This window comes from Peromyscus eremicus, chromosome 20 (genome assembly GCF_949786415.1).
Source record: "Peromyscus eremicus chromosome 20, PerEre_H2_v1, whole genome shotgun sequence".
NCBI lineage: Eukaryota > Metazoa > Chordata > Mammalia > Rodentia > Cricetidae > Peromyscus > Peromyscus eremicus.
This window is the reverse complement of record NC_081436.1, coordinates 36889913-36911042: the sequence shown is the minus strand read 5'-3', so window position 1 is coordinate 36911042 and position 21130 is coordinate 36889913. Positions and strand designations below refer to the sequence as shown.

The 21130-nt window shown below is 40.9% G+C and overlaps 1 protein-coding gene across 1 annotated transcript in view; it reads right to left on the bottom strand.

Moving 5' to 3' along the window:
* Window positions 1–21130, bottom strand: part of Adcy8 (adenylate cyclase 8) — a 166312-nt gene that overhangs the window by 11073 nt on the left and 134109 nt on the right. The window contains exons 12-13 of the mRNA XM_059247017.1: window positions 16047–16125; window positions 7371–7529 (exon numbers count right to left, since the gene is read on the bottom strand). Of these exons, the coding sequence (XP_059103000.1) occupies window positions 7371–7529; window positions 16047–16125 (238 nt within the window). The remainder of the gene's footprint in view (window positions 1–7370; window positions 7530–16046; window positions 16126–21130) is intronic.

The following is a 21130-nucleotide window of genomic DNA, read 5'->3' as shown; positions in this document are numbered from 1 at the left end:
CGTCGTATATCAGTGTCTTCTTTTTCTTCCTTCCACTCTGTATTTCCTAGGATCTCCGACAGGGAAGTTGCTGCCTCTTACGTTCTAGTTTTCAAGGTTTCCTTCCAGAAGAAACAAACAGTTTTCATGTCACCATGTAAATAAATCCATTTCTGCCACCTGTACAGTGATGAGAAATTTTCTTCTAGTCTGAAGTTAGCTCCGTAACCAGGTAACGTCTGGTTTCCCGTCTTCACTAATCATGTAGAGATGTGTTTTGCAGAAACTTTCTAGGCTCTTGAATAGGGGCAGGAGGCTGAGCTCAATGCTCTCAAAGTGCCACAAGCAGCTCTGTAATATACTCCTTGCCCTAGCATCACTGCCCCAACATCCAACTCTTCCTTTAAACACAAATCCCATGATGGCAAAGATATACATGCCATTCATCTTGGTGTGTTTACTGCAGTTCTGAAATGTGATGCACGCCTTACACAAACACTCACAACTAGTTGCTGAGTTAATGACTTTTCGGTCTTATCAGGTGGCGCACGCCTTTAATCCCAGCACTCGGGAGGCAGAAGCAGGAGGATCTCTGTGAGTTTGAGGCCAGCCTGGGCTACAGAATGAGATCCAGGAAAGGCACAAAGCTACACAGAGAAACCCTGTCTTGGAAAACCAAAAAAAAAAAAAAAAAAAAAAAAAGAAAGAAAGAAAGACTGAAACAGTAAAACCTAAATAGTACTTTCACATAAACCTGATGAATTACAACAATCCAGCAAACTTTTCTCATTATTATCCTCATTTCACAGATAAGTCAAATGAGACAGAGGAGGTCCATTATTGTTTTGGATCATGTAGCTAACAGTGGAAGAGGCAGGGCAGAAGCTTCCAGGGTTTCTTTAGTCCACGTGTTCTTCCTCTACCATGCCTTGTGTCTGAGAAAGACACTGCCGCTGATTAATGATCAATCTTGAGTTTGAAGTGTGAATCAATGTAGTTTTCCTCCAAAGAAACACAGGCAGCTGGTGACTGGCTGGACAGAGTGACAGAGCAAAGAAGAGCAGCAGCAAATGGCTGGCTTCCTAAGGGAGGGCAGACCCTGCTCACTTTGGCCTTGAGCAGGTATGGATGCGTGGAAGAAAGCTTATTCTGCTTCATGAATCAGAGAACTTGTGTAAGTAAGTTTAAAGAATCATATCCTCCAGATGGCTGAGTTTTTTGTTTGTTTGTTTTTGGGTAAAAGTCTCTACTACTCAATTACCTATAATATCATTTTGTGCTGGCTGCTATCACAGAGTGACTTAAACAACAGAAGTGTATTTTTTCATCATTCTGGAGGTTGAGAATCTGAGATCAAGGCATTTTAGAGGCTCTTCTACTTACATGGTACATGCCCATCTCTCCCTGCATCCTACTGTGTTCTTTACCCTGGGTTCTAATCTTCTCATTTTACGAGGATGCCAGTGAGACTGTACCAGGATCACCTGTATGGCTTCATTTTAACACAACTATCTCTCCTATGACAGCTACAGCTTGGTGTCCTTGGGGTTAGAATTTCAGACACAAATTTTGAGGAAGCACAATTCAGCCCACACAGCCTCTACTTCTGTTTAAAAATAGAAAAGAGAAAATCTTATCCTCTGAAATCTACTTTATAGTCAACTTCTTTTTATTCCCTGCCGTATAAATGCCTCCACTGTGTAAAATATCTGCCCACCAGGGCTTTTTCTTTATCTGTTATTTTCTTAAACTTCCTTTTATTTATTCTTTGTGTCTTTCACATCATGCATCTCTATCCCATTCATTTCCCTGTCCTTTCATATCCATCCTCTGCCCTTGCAACTCCTCCCAAAACAAAATAAAATTTAAGAGAAAATAGAAAACATAGGAAAAAAGGAAAAAAAATCATGTCATGAAAGCTGTAGTGTGACTCAGTGAGTCATGAAGTAAACCCTTATATGTACATATCTTTATTTGCAAGTGTTCATCGCAGAGAGTCATTGGTCTGGTTCAAGGCCTCTGGTTTCTGCTACATTATTGATGCTGGGCCCTCACTGGGACTCCTCTTGGATATCCTGTTGTTGCCCTGAGTCATGGAGTTCCTGCAGCTTTGGGTCTACAGAACCTTCATGTGCTCCTACAGATGATAGATGGGGTAGATGCTGGGATGGGCCAACTCATAACCCTGGTTCTGGGCCTGGATAGTTGCAGGGCTGGTCAGCCCACCATTTCTACCCAGTCCTTACCACCAGGGTGAGCTCTCCAGCATTGCCCTGGCTAGTTAACTCCTTCCAGTGGTAAGCAAGGGGCAGAGCCAGTTCCCCTGTTTTCACGCCCTCAGGGTTGGGTCTCCCATACCTGCACCATCAGGCAAGGTACAGGGGCTACTTTCCTGAGTGCTGCAGCTGGTGAGGGGCAGGGACAGCTCTCCCACCCTTATGACCACAGAGTCAGCACTCTGATCTGCCACAGGTAGTGAGGGTGGGTGAAGGGCTTTTCTCCCCTGCCCACACCACCATATGGAAGATGAGGGGCCAAGCCAGATCTCCCATGCTCATGTTCTCAGGCCAGTTCAATAGAATCAGCCACCAGAGGGCTTCCTAAACAGTATTTGTCCCCTGGAGATCTAATGAATCCTAGCTCCTCCCCCACCCTTCTCTTTCTTTTTATTTCTCAGTCTTGCCAACATTCAGAATGCTCTGATTTCTTATTTCATTTTGCATGTGTTTGTGTATATGTGGTGTGCTTAGATGTTTGGGCTCTGGAGTCAGTCTATCCAGTTATAAATTCCTACCCTATCCCTTAATAACTGTGAGTTTTAAGCAAAGTACTTCACCTCAACCTCTGTCGTCCTCCCATAGATACAAATGTGCATTTGTATGTAGACGTACATGTTTGCATGCTGTGTACACGGGTGTGCACATGTGTGTGGAGGCATGAGGGTGATGTTTGGAGTTTCTACCTTTTTCACTGGGCTTGGTTCTCTCAACTGAACTAAGAGACCCACAATGTGTCTAGTCTAACTAGCCAGGTTGCTCCAGGGACCTCCTCTCTCTGCCTTAAAAGTGATGTAATTACCACCATGTCTATCTGGCATTTATATGGGTGCTAGGTGTCCAAGATCTGTTCCTCACACTTGCATGGCAGGTATTTTACTAAGCCATCCCTCCAGCCATGGCTCTAATTTCTTAAAAAATAAAATTATGACAACACCAGCTATTTTTACTGAGCACTTATATGCCAGGCACATCACAGAATACTGCATGGATCATCTTATTTAATGCTCACAATAACTGCTTGAGGCAGATATAATTAAGGTCTTTATTTTATCTATGGGAGGATGAGAGAGGTTGAGGTGAAGTACTTTGCTTAAAACTCACAGTTATAAAGGGATAGGGTAGGAATTTATAACTGGATAGACTGACTCCAGAGCCCAAGCTACAACTAATGGTGGCAATAATAATAATGTATTCATTTAGGAATGATGGCAATACTAGCTGTGATAAACAGGAAGAAATATTACAACTGGAACAGCTTTAGCTCATTATTTGAATGGAAAGTTGATTTAACATCGGGGGAATCTGTGTTAGATAAAACACTGAGCTTGAGAATATGGGCTCAGTTCAGCTCTTGACTGTTGCATCTATTGGAAATGAGAAGAATGGGGAAGGGGTTAGATACACACAGGACCAAAATGGGATCCTTCATTTCTTTTCAGGAAATGGAACCAGAATGGCTTGGTTTACCTACACACTGGCTGACACAGAACTTAGAGAGTGCTGTGCCTCCATCTACATGAGGTGCAGATAAGGGAACTCATGCTATTGGGCTTGCCACATGGGAGGAGAAACTTCATCTTGGACACAAACCAATTCTTGAGGAGATAACATCAGTGATGCAGTCACTGTGGTTCTTCTCACTATATCCTCCCCAATTAGATTAGGTAAAAGATTTAATGGGGAGTTTCCCCCCAGGAGATCAGGGCAATGAATGTGGAAAGAGAGATGATGATCCCTGCAGATGTGGTCACATGACTTTAGGCAGCAAGGCGGACTCTCTGATCTTCATCCCTTCAAGTGTGGAAGGGTGCTGACTATTTCTCTGCTTTGTACCTGGTCACAATGAAATGCTCCACTTCAGTTGGCTATTTGTCCCATTGCTGCTGGCTGTGACTGTCACTGCTCCCAGTAACTGCTTTCACGAATGTCGCTTTGGGGATCAGGTGGAAACAACTCTGCACAATTGCTGCCTATTGTGTTTTAAGTATGAACTGTCTGTAATGGGCTTGTGGACTGGGGACTTTGCTGCCAGCCAATGGGATTTGGGGAAGTGACTGGGTGAGTGCAGAGGGCCCTAATGTAACTGATGGATTGATACTTTTATGGATTTGCATTGCAGAAAGTAGGGAGTGGGCCACTGGGGAATGTATCCTCTGCTACCCACTTCTTGCTTTTTCCTAGCTGCAGTGAAGTAAACAGCTCTGCTCTTCCATGTGCCTCTATCATGATCCTCTGTGTCGCCAAGGGCATGGAAATTATAGACACAATCAGAATGGACTGAGAATCCTGAAAACCATAGGCAAGCAAGCATGTCCTTCCTTAAGATGCTTGCTTGCTCAGGCATTCTACCACAGTAGTGGAAACAAAAACAAAATAAAACAAAAAACAACACTCTGACCCAAGAGGTCTTGTTATCTGTTTCCTGATCCCCACTGTTTCAATTAGTGACACAGACAAAGCAAGGTGGTACAAACAAAGCAAGATAATTCAGGTTACTATACAATGGACTCAACTAAAAAGATAAAGGGAGAATTAGGGGCCCCTAGTAAACCTCCCGGAACTAAGACACAGAGCTATCATCTCTTTGGATTAGAAGAAATGAGAACAACCTAACGTAGATATCATATGGGAATAGCACGGCAGCTTGAGGAGGTTTGTGGAGGAATACAGGCAGCCTTATGTGATTCCCAGGAAGTATGGGTCCATCCTGGCCTCACTGCTTCTTCTCACTCACATCTCCTTGCACCGTCCTCCATTGGCAATCCCCATCTGGGTGCCAAAGCCCATGGGTGATTATTGATGTTATGCACCCAGTTTATCCCTAACCCTACCCAGGCAAATTAGAAAAGAGAATGAAGGAGCTTGGAGAGTCATATGGAAGAGATTCATGCAAACTACCCACCACCTTTAGAGATGGTGGCTTTATTTAACTCACTCTAATTAACTGTTTTCAGTGTGCCATCTGTTTCTTTCTATTCTGGGTTGGAAGAAGCTAAAAACATGTTGTAAACTGTAGAAGGGTAGATGAATATAGAAAGGCTATAATTGTTATATTGTCATCTTTCTCTGTGGGTTGGGAGTACAGGTTCGGACTGTGTAGAGGATTCTGAACACTCACACTTGCCCCTCCTCCATTTCGCCTGCCGACACGGGAAAACTGCTCTTCTCTTTTCTCACGGAACTGTGTTGTCTGAGCCTTTCTGTGCCCAGACTGCTGGTAACTATGCTTCTTATACTAAGTGAAAGCCAGGGGAGAAAGAATATCTGAGACCTGAGGACATTCTCTGTCAGTAATCATAATCTCTGCTCAGATGTCACCCTCTCTTAGAGACTTTCTATGATCCTGCTCAATGGGGTTGGTCCACAGCTCAGCCGAGTACCTGGAGTCTTGCCCATCTCCAGGTGGGTTATTTCCTTTCAGGATGATATCATTTTCTCGTCTCTCTTCCTCAGGTACCTCGCTGCTATGATGTTATGACTGAAAAGCAGCTCTCTCTCTATCATTGGCTTGGGATTCCCCTCTGAGGCTCCTGTGTTTCTGCCTCTCCATCTGGTGGTCATGATTGATGAACATCCACATTCTCTCTGCTCTAGAAGCTGTCAAAAAACTCTTGTAGCAAAGTCTCAAGAAAACCAGGCCCAAACAGAACTCTAGAAAAATTCACCTGTTGAGAAGAGTGAGTAGCTTTGATCTGTACTGGGGAGGCCCTCCGGGAGCCAAGTGCTTCTGCAATTTGATATTCCAATCATGCCTTATCTTTTACTGTTTTGTTCTTCTGTGGCCTGGATGGGACTATCTCAGTTCTGTTATCTAAGGTCCCAAGGCAAGGGTCACACATTTAAAATCTTTGAGGATCTTAGAGGTGATATGAATGATAGTGTGTAGTTGGGCCAATTGGAGACACCGTTATGTTCTGGAAGGCATCACACCCACAAATTAAAACAAGCCAGCAAATCAGTAACCAGTGGTCTCTGTCTTAGCCAGCTGGTTCAGGCTTTTCTAAGAGATAACCTGTTGTAACCTCATTCTAAGGGTTGTCGGCCCCTGTTGAGCTGATTGCAAACCTTGTAATGAAAGGCAGTGTTATCCCGACCTCTATGTCAGAGCACATTGCCTTTGTACCACCTTTCTAAGGGTCAGCTGGCCTTGTTTGAGTGCTTCAGCAAGGGGTCAAGGAGCAGGCAAGGATCAGTGGTGATCAAGACTGGCCTAATCTGCATCTTTGAGCTCACCATCTTGTGAAAATGAAGCGGCCAGATTATTTCATCTTTGTGAGATGTCTTCTTGAGGCAGAGTCTACAGGTGGCCCCTGGGGATCTGTCCATGTTGCTAGGTCTACCTGTATGTCTCACAGAGCATAGTCAAGCACCCTGACACACTTAACCTCTGATATTTGAAACAGAATTCTGTTTGCTCTTGAGTAACTTTCCCTTCAAATTACAGGGTAAACTCAATAGTTTCTGTGTTTTCATTTCTCATTGCTCACATCAGCACCATTTTTGAGTTCTTTAGTTCTACCTCCCACAGATGGAGCTTATCTTCTCTCTATCTCCATCACCTTCTAGGCCTCCCATTAGGGTCTTACCTTAGCTATTTTAGGGTCTTTGACCAGGCAGTGAGCTTATAATATGTAGCTCCATGTTCTAATCCATGCATCTATTAATGAAGACTTGGGTTGCTTCCACCTTTTGGCTATTGACTACTATACATAAGGCATAAATATTTCATTTTTTTGAGACCTTGCTTGCAATTATTTTGGGTATACACTTAGAATTGTTGGAGCTCTCTTTCTCTCTCCTCCTCCTCCCAATGATATACATATGATATATCATATATATATATATGCACACACATATAAAACCTTGAAATTCCAATCCAGTCTTTAATAGGGGTCTTGTATCCATCTAACAGGCAAAGTACTAGATGCCAAGGGAGACAGTGTGTAAATTTCATAGCATCAGACATGTTGGATTGCTAGGCATCATATGGTAGGCATGGTCTTTTTTTCTTACATCTCCCAAGTGTAACAGAGTTTTTTTTAAGAGCTTGGGATCAGTGTGATCAGTTGTATACCATCCCATTTCCCATTAGCTAGTCAGACCTGGGCTCACCTCATTGTCTCTGTCCTTCTCCAGGAAGTGGCGAGCCACATGGCTGGGTAAGATATTTCGCAGCATGTTCTCATTGTGTTCCCTCAGCTCCTTCATCTCATTGATCTCCTCTTTGGCCTGTACTCGCCACAAGAAATCCAGGCGGGCTGTGTATTCCAGCTATAATTGACAGGAGACACAGAGAAGCAGTAGGTTCAGGTACACATGTCTGGAAGATGGTGGGGAAGCTTTCACTGGGACTCTTCATAGGTGAAGAGAGCCTGATTTTCCCATCGGAAGGCACATGCCTGAAGCCCAGCGATTAGAGGATGCTCAGAGCTTGTAGGAATGTACATCTGTCCTCCCAGGTGCTATCTGCACGTAGATCATCTCTGGTGTGGGATTATGTGACAATACCCATATCCTCTATTGACTGGAGGTGGCATATGTCCAGGAAGTTTTCCATCGGCTCGATATTACATTCTTTCTATCTTAAACTGAATGTGTACCCTGCCCCTAGCAGTTCCTATTTTGAAACCTTACTTCTTAATTCTTGGTGGCATGTCTTTAGCAATGGGATCTTTGGAAAGGAGTTAAGGTTCAATGAGACCTTGAGGGTAGGATGCTTGAGATGAGATTCCTAACCTTGTTAGAGGAGACAGGATCAGCTTTGCTCTTCCTTTATTATGTGGACACACTGATTAAAAGCCATGTGCAGGGCAGCAAGATGGTTCTCTGAAGTCAGAATAATGCTTCCATCAGCTACTAAACCCTGTCGGATCTCAGTATTAAACTTTCCAGCCTCTAGAATTGTGAGTGAATAATTTCTGTGTGTAAGCCACTGAGTCTAAGGAAATTTGTGAAGGCAGCCTGAACCGTGTGACACCATGAGGAGTTGTATCCCTCACAGGGCAGAAGCTTGTCAGCATTTGCTACCCCAACACATGAGAGTATTAAAAACACATAACACTCAGGTGGCAGCCTGTGTGCCCTGCTCTGCTTGGTGCACTATATAAATATTAAATCTTTCAATCCAGACAGTAGATCTAATCAGAAGGCAATACTTTTAGTTTTATTTCACAGACGAGGAAGTCAAGACAAATACTGTTAAGTCACTTGACCATGATGGTTATACCCCACTTAGGGGTGAAGGTTAGGTTTTGACCTTGTGTTCTAAAGTCAACTCAAGAGTCTGCGAACTCCCTGATTAGGCAATAAGGAACAAATGAACAGAGGAATACTGGGAAGATCTTGGGCTTCATGTCAGACAGCTAAGGTTTAGAGCTTTCGGTCATAATCATATTCAGTCACCTGGGCGAAAAAGGATTTAATCTAAGTTTCCTTGTCCCTGAATTAGAGGTTACTACCACTGACCACCAAACAGTGAAGGAAAAATTACATAGGAGGGCTGACTTATTGCACGTTAGTTTCCTCTTGTCCTGATTTCCTTTCATATTGGAGGTGGAAAGCTTCTCTTCAAGGGCGACTCATAAAGCATCTTTATCTTAGCATTGGGGCTCTTGTTATTTCCAAGTCTTTAGCAATGAGCATGAACAACATGCTGCACTGTTGGACATATGATCAGATGTCCTGAATTCAAAGACTTAAAAAAATTAGCTAGTGTCTGGGTTTTATTTTCAAGTCTCAGAGGAGGCACAAGGTCAGTCATTCAGCTGCATTTGTAATAGTAAAAGCTGGAAATGGTCCAAGTGTTCATTCTGTTGGCTGAACAAACTGTAGTAATATACACAATGGAACTAATTGCAGCTATGGAAAGAAATGAACAATATTTCTTTATGCTCTAATGGCTTGGTCTCCAAGGGAAGAAAATATATGCTGCACATCATATATCAATTACCTACCTAAAAACCTAAGAGTACTCCCTCTCCCTTTACACACACCTCCACCCCAACACTCACAACCCACGTAGGATAATCATACCGTAGGTGATAATATTTGCATTATTAATCTAGACTATTACATGTGAACTGCACGGTGAAGCAAATGGGACATTGTGGTTTTGTCGTTGAAAACAGAATTTTGAGGGAGGAGGAAAGCATAAAACAGACACAGGACTGGTGTGGTTATAAAAGCCTCTGGTCATGCGAGGCTTGGTGGTATACACCTGTAACCTCAGCACTTGGCAGACAGGGCCAGGAGGATCAAGAGTTCAAGTCCATCTACTACCCAGTGAGTTGGAGGTCAGCTTGTGTTACATGAGAGACTGTCCAAAAATGCCTCTGGTTTTCAGTAAGAAACAGAAATATCACTGTGAAATCAGGCCATGTGTTTCTAGCTCCCTACTCTTAAGGCCCAGAAACAGTGAAAGTCTCCTGCCAATATGCACACTTCCAATTTGTAGGTTAGAATTCCTATAAACTACTCACAATACAAATTCCCATAAACATAATCCAATCTCTTGCCAGAAACAGGTAAAATTTAGGGCAGAAAATTCATAAGCTTAAGACATATATTCACACTATAAACAAGTCTACCCGAGACTATTGGGGTATGTCAGAAGGACTCAAAAACCCATTTGAATGGGCTTTCAGTGGTCAAAAATGTGACAAATTTGAGATCCCATAAGAATAAAAACTGAAGTGGATGGAAACACAGGAAACAAGTTAAAAATACATAAATTCACAGTGACTTAAGGAACCAAACTCATCCATCACCTTGGAATGATGCTGAGGGATAAAACCCGCTGGCAGACTTTGCCTGGGCAGATTTAAAGGTAAAGAGTTCTACATTAACTTTGCTTTATGAGCTACACTTGTAGGTGACATATAATTGATGACGAGACAGTTCTCTGTTGTATTTCAGCTGACAAATTATGGGCTGCTGTAAGATTAGTGTGTCACACTATAAAATAAATGAATATAGCCTATTATGAGTAGCTGCTAACATTGTCAAAACAGAGATGAAAAGATATGATAACCTCTTCAAGGTAATTTGTAAAGAAACCAATTAAATATTTCATAAAACACTGAACCTGGATCTTACCAAGCTTCTACACAGAACAATCAATGAAAAACACAAAGAACTGAGAAATACGTTCAATAACCTTAGAGGACGAGTTGACAAACAAGACAGAGAGACATTTTCAACAGTCAGATAGCTTTCACAAAATATTTCAAGAAAAAAGAAGATGGAGAGAGATGGTAAAGATTTAAAAATGCCTTAAGAGATTTATGAGGTAACGGCAAGACACAGACTTTGGGTCTCAATTCAAATAAGCAAGCTTTAAGAATAACTACTCATTAATAGATGGAAACATGGCCTGGTAGCTTGACAGAATTAGTCAACTTCTGTTTTCTTTTAAAGAGTATGATAATGACTTTGGGATTAATTGAGAAGCTCCCTGTTTTTAGATAGACTGAAATATTTGCAGATTAAATGGGAAGATGTGTAGAATTAGTTTCAAAATAACTGGAGGGAAGGGACAGTGGGCAACATATATGAGGATGCTGAGAAAACAGGCTGGACATGTGTTGGTTGGACTTCACTAGTTCATTATACTATTTTATTTACTTCTGAGTATATTTGAGTTTTCTACACAATGAAACAAATCTTCATGTGGAGGCAGCAGGGTGTAGAAAACAATGCTGTTCTTGATTGCTCTTCCAAATCTCTGAGTCATCCAGCTCATAGGGTTGACTTCTAACAACTAGGATAATTGCCCTGATATATCTGCTTTAAGAGATATGAATTAGGGCATGGATTTATTATATATATATCAATAGACACAGTGCACACAAAAGCATTCTGACACATGGAAAACAGAGATCCATAAGACGTTCCTATCATGTAAGGCATCTGTGGATGAAGTCAGATGAAAACTTTGCTTTGAATTTTCTTTTTCTTCCAGACTCAAAAGCAGCAGGTTTTGATGTGCCAAATGAACAGGATTTTCTTATCCTTATTTCTAAACACAGCTCTGCCTCTTAAAAAATGCACACTAGGCTGGAATCCAGAATAATTTCTTCAGCTCTCCTGTTGAAGAGTTTTCATTTAACTGAGTTTGAATCAGAAATATGAGTAGGGAAATCCAGAAGTCCAGACCTAAGCCAAGATTTTCCTAAGAATAGCTTAGTTTTCAGCCTGGTGATAGCAGGTAGCTGTGTCTAAGGCAGGTCTATAAAGTTATGTGCTGGTCCAGTATAACCTTGACTTATAACAAAGCACGTCCCAGAAGGCAGGTGTCATACATACTATCTTCACAGGTTAACAATCCTCCTTAGATTACAGAAGATCTATTGCAACTAGTACATGCTTGATTCCAAAAATGAGTGGAACACAGTCTCCACATTTATTTACCCCTAAGTGAGTGGTTGTTGGAGGGCACTGAAAGGGAAGAGCTCTGCTTAGTATCTCTGGTTCCTCCAGGCATGGAGGGAAAGCAGGGCAGATGTAAGACACAGGCATGGTGATTAAAGGTGAAGATTCTTAAGCATTGGCTCCAAAGTATCAATTGAAGTAGATTGCACCCCCATGATTTTCATCAAACCTGGCAGTACACAAAGTTCTTGTCTTTGTGCCCAGCTAGTCACATGACAGCGAATATCGATGGAACCTTGTCGTGGATCAGGAGTTGTTCCAGGCACTTTATATGCGTTCAACCTCATTCAGTCATGCAACATTTTAACAGATGAGGGAGTGGACATGAGGTGAAGATAGTCTATGAAGGTCTCAAAGTCAGAAGCTGGCTTTGAACCCAGAACATAACTCTAATTTGTGGCACTTAGCTTACACATGGTATGTATCTGTGTGTGTGTGTGTGGGGGGGGGCGGGGAGGGGCGGGTGTTCATTCGGTTTTTCTCTATCATCCTTTTCTCTTTACAGATTAAAAAAATGAAAGCTCTGAGAAGTTGAATGTCTCAAGGCCACTTAATCTTTGACTGGCATTGCTGGGATTCATACAAGAACATTAGGTTTCAGGGCTTGGCTCTTTCAGATAGATTCTGGAACCAGACTCAAAAGTAGGTGAGTAGAAAGATGACCTCATTAATCTCTTTTTATATGCACAATTGTAGCTTCCTCTGCTGTAAAAGGAGATGCCCAGGCAAAGCTCAAACTCCCAGAGCTGCCAGTGAATCAGGCATAAGGTGGGAGGCATCCGATTTACTCGCTCTGCCTGTCCAACATCCTGAACATTCACCTGCCTCAGTCAGAGGGGGAGGAAGTGTTTGGCATATCATCTCCACATTCATGCAAAATGAAATTTCCTAATTATTCAGTTGTGTAACCACCTTTGTCATTCTGGAGATTATAATTACACATTCAACACCCCTCAACCCCCAGACACTGCTGTGCACCAGGCATCAATGGGCATTTTTCAGTCTTTATTAAAAATAGAGGGCCTCTGAGTCACAAAGGGAAACAGGAAGCAAGTCCAGGAGTGGGCAAGCTGTAACCAGGATGAACAGGACCCCACTGGATGCTATAGATAGACACCAAATGATGCAATCCTGCGGGGAAGCTGTCTCTATAATGGGAGGCAGGGCATATTGCAGAGACTGACTGGAAGCAGAAACTATGGAGCATTTGCATTCCAATTCCATTTTGGCTCTTTTTCTTAGCTTTGTGATCTCCGAGGACTTGCATCTCTGCTCCTGTCTTGGAACCAGATGGACAGCAATAACTTCCCTGTCTGTGTGAAAGATTTATTTCCAAACAGCTAATAACATTAAGCATTATATGTGTAAACCACCAAGATAAACATATTGTGATTACCTCCCATATAAATCTAAAACAACTCTGTGAAACAGAACCTGTTATTGTCTTATCTATTTTTAAAGTAAATTACTGAAGGTCAGATATCTTTAATGGTGGAGTCGAGGTCTGAGTACCAGACTATCCCTTAGAGCTGCTATGGTTATAGGGCAGTTAAGCAATTTCAAAGATCTTTAAAAATTAGAAATAAAATGGAAAATTATCAAATGTCACAAATTATCAGGCCAATGGGAAGCACTTCTGTACTCTTACATTACATATCATCTAAACATGATTAAGCTTTCTGCTCTTGCAGGACAAATGTAGAACAGGATATATTCAATCAGTATGTTAGAAGGCTACTATGTGAGGAAGGAAGCCCAGACAGGGAACAGGGCAATACATTATGGTGAAGGAAGAGAAAGAAACATACTTATTGTTATGAAATGGGGACTCTCACTCCGAGTGTTTCTCTCATTTATATGTGGGGATTTCTCCCAACTCAGATTAAGACCTCAAGATGGAGTGCACATATAGTCTTCCTGTAGGATAGACTCAGTTGGTTCTGTCTTGAGAGTCCTCAAAAGGGAATGTGTGATGATTTGTTATAACTTGTGTATCAGACTAAGAGGTTCTCTATTAAAGGAAACCACGGAGACCTAGAGAGCAGGACTCTGTGCTCAGAGACAGCCAGAGGGACCTAAGTACAGGAATTCTGGAAATGGCTGGACTTTCACATTTACCTTACTGTTTCATCATAAGTTCAGCAGAGACATAAAAACAAGTCAAACCACACTGAGTGCCCTTGGTCAGAATCAGTATGGAAAAAAAATGTTTTTGTTCTGCTCCAGGCTGGTGAAGGAGGAAGATGAGCTTTGGTGAGAGATTAGATTGGAATTCTAGTTTTACTGCTCAGCTCTGTGGCTAGAATAGCTTCATCTGTAACCTGGGAAAGGCAAAACTGCCATTCCAGGTTGTTGATAGGATTATATAAAGTGAGTGAGGTGTCCAATAGGAACTTAGCAGTTAATTCCCCGTTTCCTTTACTTAACAAGTTGTTACACTACCCATCCTTTTCTTGGCTACATTTTCATACCCCACCCAACTTGTTAAAAATAGCTTCATCTTCATGTATGTATTTCTGAATTCTTGAGACTTTTTTGTTTGTTTGTTTTTGTTTTTGTTTTTCGAGACAGGGTTTCTCTGTGTAGCTTTGCGCCTTTCCTGGAACTTGCTTTGTAGACCAGGCTGGCCTTGAACTCACAGAGATTCGCCTGCCTCTGCCTCCCAAGTGCTGGGATTAAAGGCATGCACCACCACTGCCCGGCCATCTTGAGACTTTTTAATTGTTTCCTCCCTGGTTTCCTGGGGTTTGTTGACCGCCTGTTTCCATGGTGATTTCCCAGGGCTATGTCTCTGTTACATGTTCTGGCTGACACTTTTCTTGATTTACTCTTTCTGTTCTTGTTTGTTTGAAGTAAGCATGGACAAAAAAAGATGAACCAGGATCCAGAGCATAGCTGCAAGGCTGGCAGTGCCTGGTTCCTACAGGGGACTGAAAAAATCTCACCAGGAGTGTAGTGTTCATGGGTAGCAGGATGCGTAGAGAAGTCCTATATGCTTTTTAATTTTTTTATTATTTTTTTATTTTTTTTGAGATTATCATATTGTTTTCTTTTCTTTCTTTCCTCATAGTAGACATGCTGAAGTGGATGAGGAAAGTCCATGAGGCCTCAACCCTACGCAAAGAACTGCAGGCAACCAAGGAGTGCTAGAAGCCAGAGAAATAGCCTTCCTTTGGAAGAGCACACCAGGCAAGGTCAGATAGAACTCCTAGGCAGAACAATTTCCTCTCCTGAAGATCCAGGGTAAGGATGTTCTACATGTAACACTTTTGCATGATTTTCGACCCTAAGTAAGCATGTTCTACACACACAACACCTTTGCATGGCTTATGGTCTACCATCTTCCAAGAGATGCAGGCATTGAATTTTATATCCCAGATCCTAATAAATAATAGGGGCTCAGAGTAAGTAGAATCACACAACAGTTATGCTGTTTAAGGAGAACAAATCAGCAATTAAGTTCTTCCTGTACTGTTGTGGTTTGAATGTGAATTATCCATCATAGGTCCATGAATTTGAACACTCCTTCCCCAGCTTGTGAGGGTGGTTGGAAGGTTGATGGAGGCTTGTTGGATTAAGTAGGTCCCTGGGAGTAGGCCTTGAATTTTGACATCCTGATATGACTTCCTGTTCGCTCTCTGCTTCCATTATGGGAACACAATGTGACTAGTTATCACGCCTTTCTTCCTGTGATGAATCAAGTCCCTTCTTAACCTGTGAGCCAAGATAAATCTTTCCTTCTTTCATCTGCTTCTTTTCAGGTACTTGGTTACAACTCTGAGGAAAGTGACGAATATGTATTTATTTGACTGTTTACATATATGACAGAACAAAAAAGCTGTTTAAACTAATATAAATTATTTCCTCAAAACAATTTTCATATATTAATATTTTATTCTAGAGTTGAGGAGACTGAGCTTCAGAGAGATAAGAACTTGCCCAAGGCTGCACTCTGCTGAGAAGAGCTGCCTGGAACTATGAGTCAACTGACTCTCAAACATGCGTGTTTCCCTGTAGCAGCACACACCTTCTCAAGTAAAACTCATATCTAGGCCATGGGATTGGGAAAGACACCAATTTGTCTCAGCCAGAAATTAAAAGCTTTAATTTCTTTTTAAACTTTTATTTTTAAGGATAACGATGTTTTTGAAATAGAGGGGCTCAGAGGTCATTAAAAACATAGTCTGTCAAATCATGTTCTCCAGCTTAGCTTTTCATTAGGTGGTTTTATTAGGAACCAACTTATTAAGACTCCTAAGAGTATTTGCTACAAGGAGTAGAGAAGTCTAGCAGGATGGCTTTTATGGCAAAAGGAAATGCCAGCTAACCATGGGTAGCTGGAGAAAAACATGGCATTACCTGCTGTCCATGGTAGAACACAGCAAGGAGGAACATGGCCATCAGCAGCAGTGACGCCTCCTTGGTCCCCAGAAAATCTCTGTGAGAAAAACAAAGGCAGAATGGCATGTTGACTAAGAACCATGGAGAGGTTTCAAGATAAGAATGAAGAATCAGGTTCAAAATGGAGTATGAGGAGATGAAATGGGTATTTCCCAAACATCCAACATGTGATATAGATAAGGGTTTGCATGTGATCTCATTCAGAGAACAAGAGACTGCCAAGCCTATGAGGCCACGTAGGGTATAGCTGATAAAAGAGACTCTAGAGTTTAGCATCTAGACACTATGATCTCATCAATATTAGTAATAATGTCACTACTTGTAATTTTCTACATTTCAAAGAGATTGAATACTCTGATAAAAATATCTTGTGAAGATAAGTATTCATTTATTTTTTTTAATTAAGAATTTTTTTTATTCATTTTACATTCCAACCACAAACCCCTCTCTCTTCCCTCCTTCCACCCCTGCCAGCCTTCCCCCCAACTCACCCAATTTCTATAACCAAGGGATATCCTTCATTCATTTTTAAAGGCATTGACCTACTTAAGAAGCCAGTATTCAGTGCTTTCTACTTGATGATCTTTATCCCAAGTGCCTTTATGTTCAGATTATTGTATTAAGTCTATGAGTTGGATACTCTTAATTCCTCTATCATATATTTTAATTGTCATGTCAGTTCTATGTCTGGGGTCAGCTGGCTCTAATTTTTCTTGTATCTTTTAATGAAGGCTTTGTTTGTGTTATGCCAAGATGCTAGCAGTAGACTTTATTGTTGATGCTTAGCTATGGTCCCAGAGAAGCACATCATGACTGAGCATCTAGTGTATCCTAACATATGCTGGGATCAAGAAGTGAAGAAAACACATTGTTCATGCTCTGAAAACAAGTCATCAGATGCAAGAATCAAATATACAGATGACGTTGTAATTAGGGTAAATATATTCTCGTTGCTCTGACACTTTTGAGAAGAGAGAGTAACTAACCGAGACAGGATGTTTAGGAAATATGTAAGAAGGCCAGGGTGTGGATCTAAGCCATATATCACTTAGCTTGGTATGTACACACCTCTAGCCCAAGGATAATAGGCAAATATCATGTCATGTTTGAGGCCATATGGAAACTCACTAAGGGAGACTGCTTGAATTTGTCAGGACCATCCAACAAGAGTGCTAAAGTGAGGAGAGCTGGACTGTAGCTCATGTATTGGGGTAGAGATCTATCCATCCATCCATCGATCCATTTACCCACCCACCCATTCACCCACTCATTCTATACTAGTGTGCTTATTTTGAGGAGAGAGGCATATTTTTGTAATTCTCTTTCTTTACTGTAACTTACTTCTCTGGTCTTTGATGTTTATGCGCTGCTGAGAAAAATGATTAAGGACACGAACTTTGCAGGTGATCCAGATTACCAGTGCAGCTCTGTTTTTGACCAGTTATTTGGCCTTGAACCAGCCACTTGATATCTCTGAGCCTTGCTTCATTCATATGTGAAGAATGACTCCACAATGTTTTACCTCCTTAACTGTGAGAATGAAATGAACAATGGTGCTGAGGTGTTTGGCATGGTTCCTGGCTCATGCCTTCCTCTCACTGCTCTGTGAAGCCTCTGACACATAATCTTGTCCATGTCTGCGTTGCTTTAAAGAACCATTTGCTCACATTACTTGTTTGAATGAGAGATGTCCTATGTTTAGAACCTCCCCTGGAATCTGTCATTCTGTCCCAGACTCTTATACTGCCTGGCACTTAAGATATCCTCTTCTCTGTGATGCACAAATCTTATTTTCAGCCCAGCAATTTATCATTTGGAACACATTTTCAGGAGACAACACAAATACTCCTTGAATAATTTTGAAAGCAGTGATTGACCAAAAATAGAGACACGACTAGACCAGACTCAGGAAAAAAAATGAAAGAAAACTATGAACAATTTTTGAGGGTTTAGCTGTATTTCATATGAAAAAAATCTTGTGTAGGGACCAAAGCATATGAATAGTAACCAAATCATGTTGAGAAACAGCCAAAAGAACTTTCATTTGAATTCACAAGATTTTCTTGTACCTCCCATGATTTTTGGAAAAACATACAGAGAGTCAATTGGCTCAAATACATTCCATATTACTGAGCTTTGCCTAATACTGGGTTTTACAGAATTAATACAAAGGTAATTTTGAGATATTGATTTGTATTAATAAAATAGCTAAAGTTATACTGCCATCTCCTTGGAAAAGGGACATTGTTAATTGAAAACACATGTAGAGTAATGAAATCCTCAGGGTCACTATAATCTTTAGAGATCATTTAATCTGATACATCATAAAAATTAATATTTAATGTGAGTATGACTCACTAATAAGGCATTTATGTTAATTGTAGTGAATCTAGAAACTAAAAAAGACAACTAACTATCCAGAGGAAACTATGATTATTTTAGAATCCATTAAGTGTCATTTCTATTTCCTCTTTGCAAAAATATATCTACAAATTAAGGCTCTAAGGCTCATATTGTTTTATAAACTACTTTGCACTTAATGTAGAGAATGATACTAAGTTTACGTAATTGGCTATATTACAATGCATTTGGCAAATCCATCTTATTCTGTGTTATGTGTAATATAATACCCCTTCAAGGCTTTTATTTTATAAGAGACTGGGGTGCAGAGGGAAGAGGTCAATGGCTCAAGGTCACGTATTCATTTGTGTCACTTCCAAGACAAGAACCAGATTTCAGGTGCAAAGTTCTGAGTTTTCAATATTGACTATTCACCTCCAAATTTTTATTTATTGGTCTCCATTTTCTTCCACAAAACTCCTAATAAACCATCCCATTTAAATGTATTTTTATTCTCTCTTACTACTGATGTGCGTTTTTGAAAACTTGTATTATATGTGAAGAAGCCACTTTACATATACTTGTTGCTCTTTCTCTTTCATGTCAACAATTCATGATGATGTTGATGTTAACTTACTACAGAGATACCTGTACATCTGTGTTCACTGATGCTATACTCAAAATAGCTAGAAAATGGAGTCAACCTAGATATTCATCAATTGATAAATGGGTAATAAAATATGGCACATACACATAATGGAATTTTGTTCAACACCAAATAAAAATGAAATTTGCAGGAAAATGAATGGAACTTGAAAATACACTGAGGGTGGTAAGCCAGAGTCAGAAAGACAAACACTTCGTGTTATTGCTCATATGAGAAACTTCACTTTCATGTTTTCGATTTCTGTGTTTAATTTGGAGTGCCTGTTGAGGCCAGGAAGCTATCAGGGGCAGTGCTATGGAAGGCCATTCCTGGAGGAAGACAGTAGAATTCCTGGAATATGAAAGTGCTATGGGAGAATATGAGTAGTAGAAAGGCTTAAGAGGTGATGTGGGTGAATGGATGGCAGAGGTGAAGGATTTCAGTGGGTTAAACAAAATTAAGGATGTCTGAAAAAGTCATAAGGAATCCCACTATTTTGTAAGCTAATTAAAATATGTAATTAAAAATAATTTGAAGGGAGGTACTTCGTACGGGTAGATAAAGTAGCTCTCAGAAGTCACAGGTTATTAAACAAAAGTCTTAGTGCCAGATGTGGGATACCACCACCATATGAGTTGTTGGTTAGGGAAATCCCCAAAGTAATATAGGCTGTTGCCATTCTTTAGTTTCCCAGCAGATTTGGATGACAAGACTCTATTGATGAAGACTTTGGTTGAAGTATATAGACCCATCAAGCTGGAACTGAGCTGGAAGCTTCCCTTCTGCTGGGTAGCTTTCAAAGTGCCAGAAGATGCAATATAGACAGCTGGGGAGGAAAAGTCATTAACAGTCTACACAGCCATGAGTCACATGAACCATAGTACCAGCTGTCAGACAATATGTACCCAGTGGGTGCCATAGTGTTATGACTGTTACAGGGGTAACCAACCACTTCTGACTAGATTTTTTTAAGTCTTCTCCAGAGGAGAAATTCCTGACTGATCCTGTAAATTTGATCAATAGTCAAATGGCTAGGAGGTCATCAGCCTTAGGGGGAACCTACCATTGTTGTTTTGCTAAAAGGATATGGTCACAAACTGCTTTCTAAACATTTATGTTTGTACCCATAGATTATGGCTGCTCTCAGCCTTAGTTAGAGAAGCTTCTGCTTTTACTGGGTCATGGTTAATGCAGAGACTTGTAACTGGTAAAGTGCTGAGAATAAGCATTCATTCAGTGCTAAGCTCTAAGGGGAACCTCAACCATGGTTGTTCAAATGGATGAACTGGCTTCACTTGTGTGTGTGTGTGTGTGTGTGTGTGTGTGTGTGTGTGTGTGTGTGTGTAAAATAGAAATGAAGGAAGCTCTTTATAAAATTTGCTAAGATTTTAAAAATGGTGACACCAAAGCATTAAAGCACTGGACCCTCTGATTGCAAGCAGACATCAAGTAGATTGCTATTTAGGTCAAGAGGGATCTGGTCCAGTGACACATGGTACCTAGGTTCTTCCTTCTCCAACTTTCTCTGGTCCTCTCCAAACACTTTTTTATGCGTCATTTTTCGTGACTTCATCTATTCCAATATATTTTCTCCTGTGAACACTATGAATTTTTGTGTCTGAAATGTCTTCACTCCTTGACACTATTGATGTGGTCTTGCAAAGATAGTTTTATTAGCCATGGTTTCTTTGCAGCCTGGAAAGCTCCAAGAAAATCCTTACTCAAATTTAGTTCTAAATGACAAACATGAGAATCAACAGAATTAGAAAATACAGCCTGTGTGCATGTGTACATGGGGCATGGGGTGAGGAGGAGGGCAGATGAATGTAGAAACGAAAGGCAGAGGTGAAACCTTTTCTGTTTGGAAGCACCTATTTTGTAGCAACATGTGTATGGTAAATCTTAGGAGATTTTATTGAGGTGAAGTAAATGCCTTTATATTCTTCTGGAAGCAGAGGATAGGACAGACACCATCATTGTTATTTCCAGGACCCAAAGTGGACATTAGAAGGAGACCTTTCCAAGTGCCATCATTATTTAAGTGGGGTAGTTATTG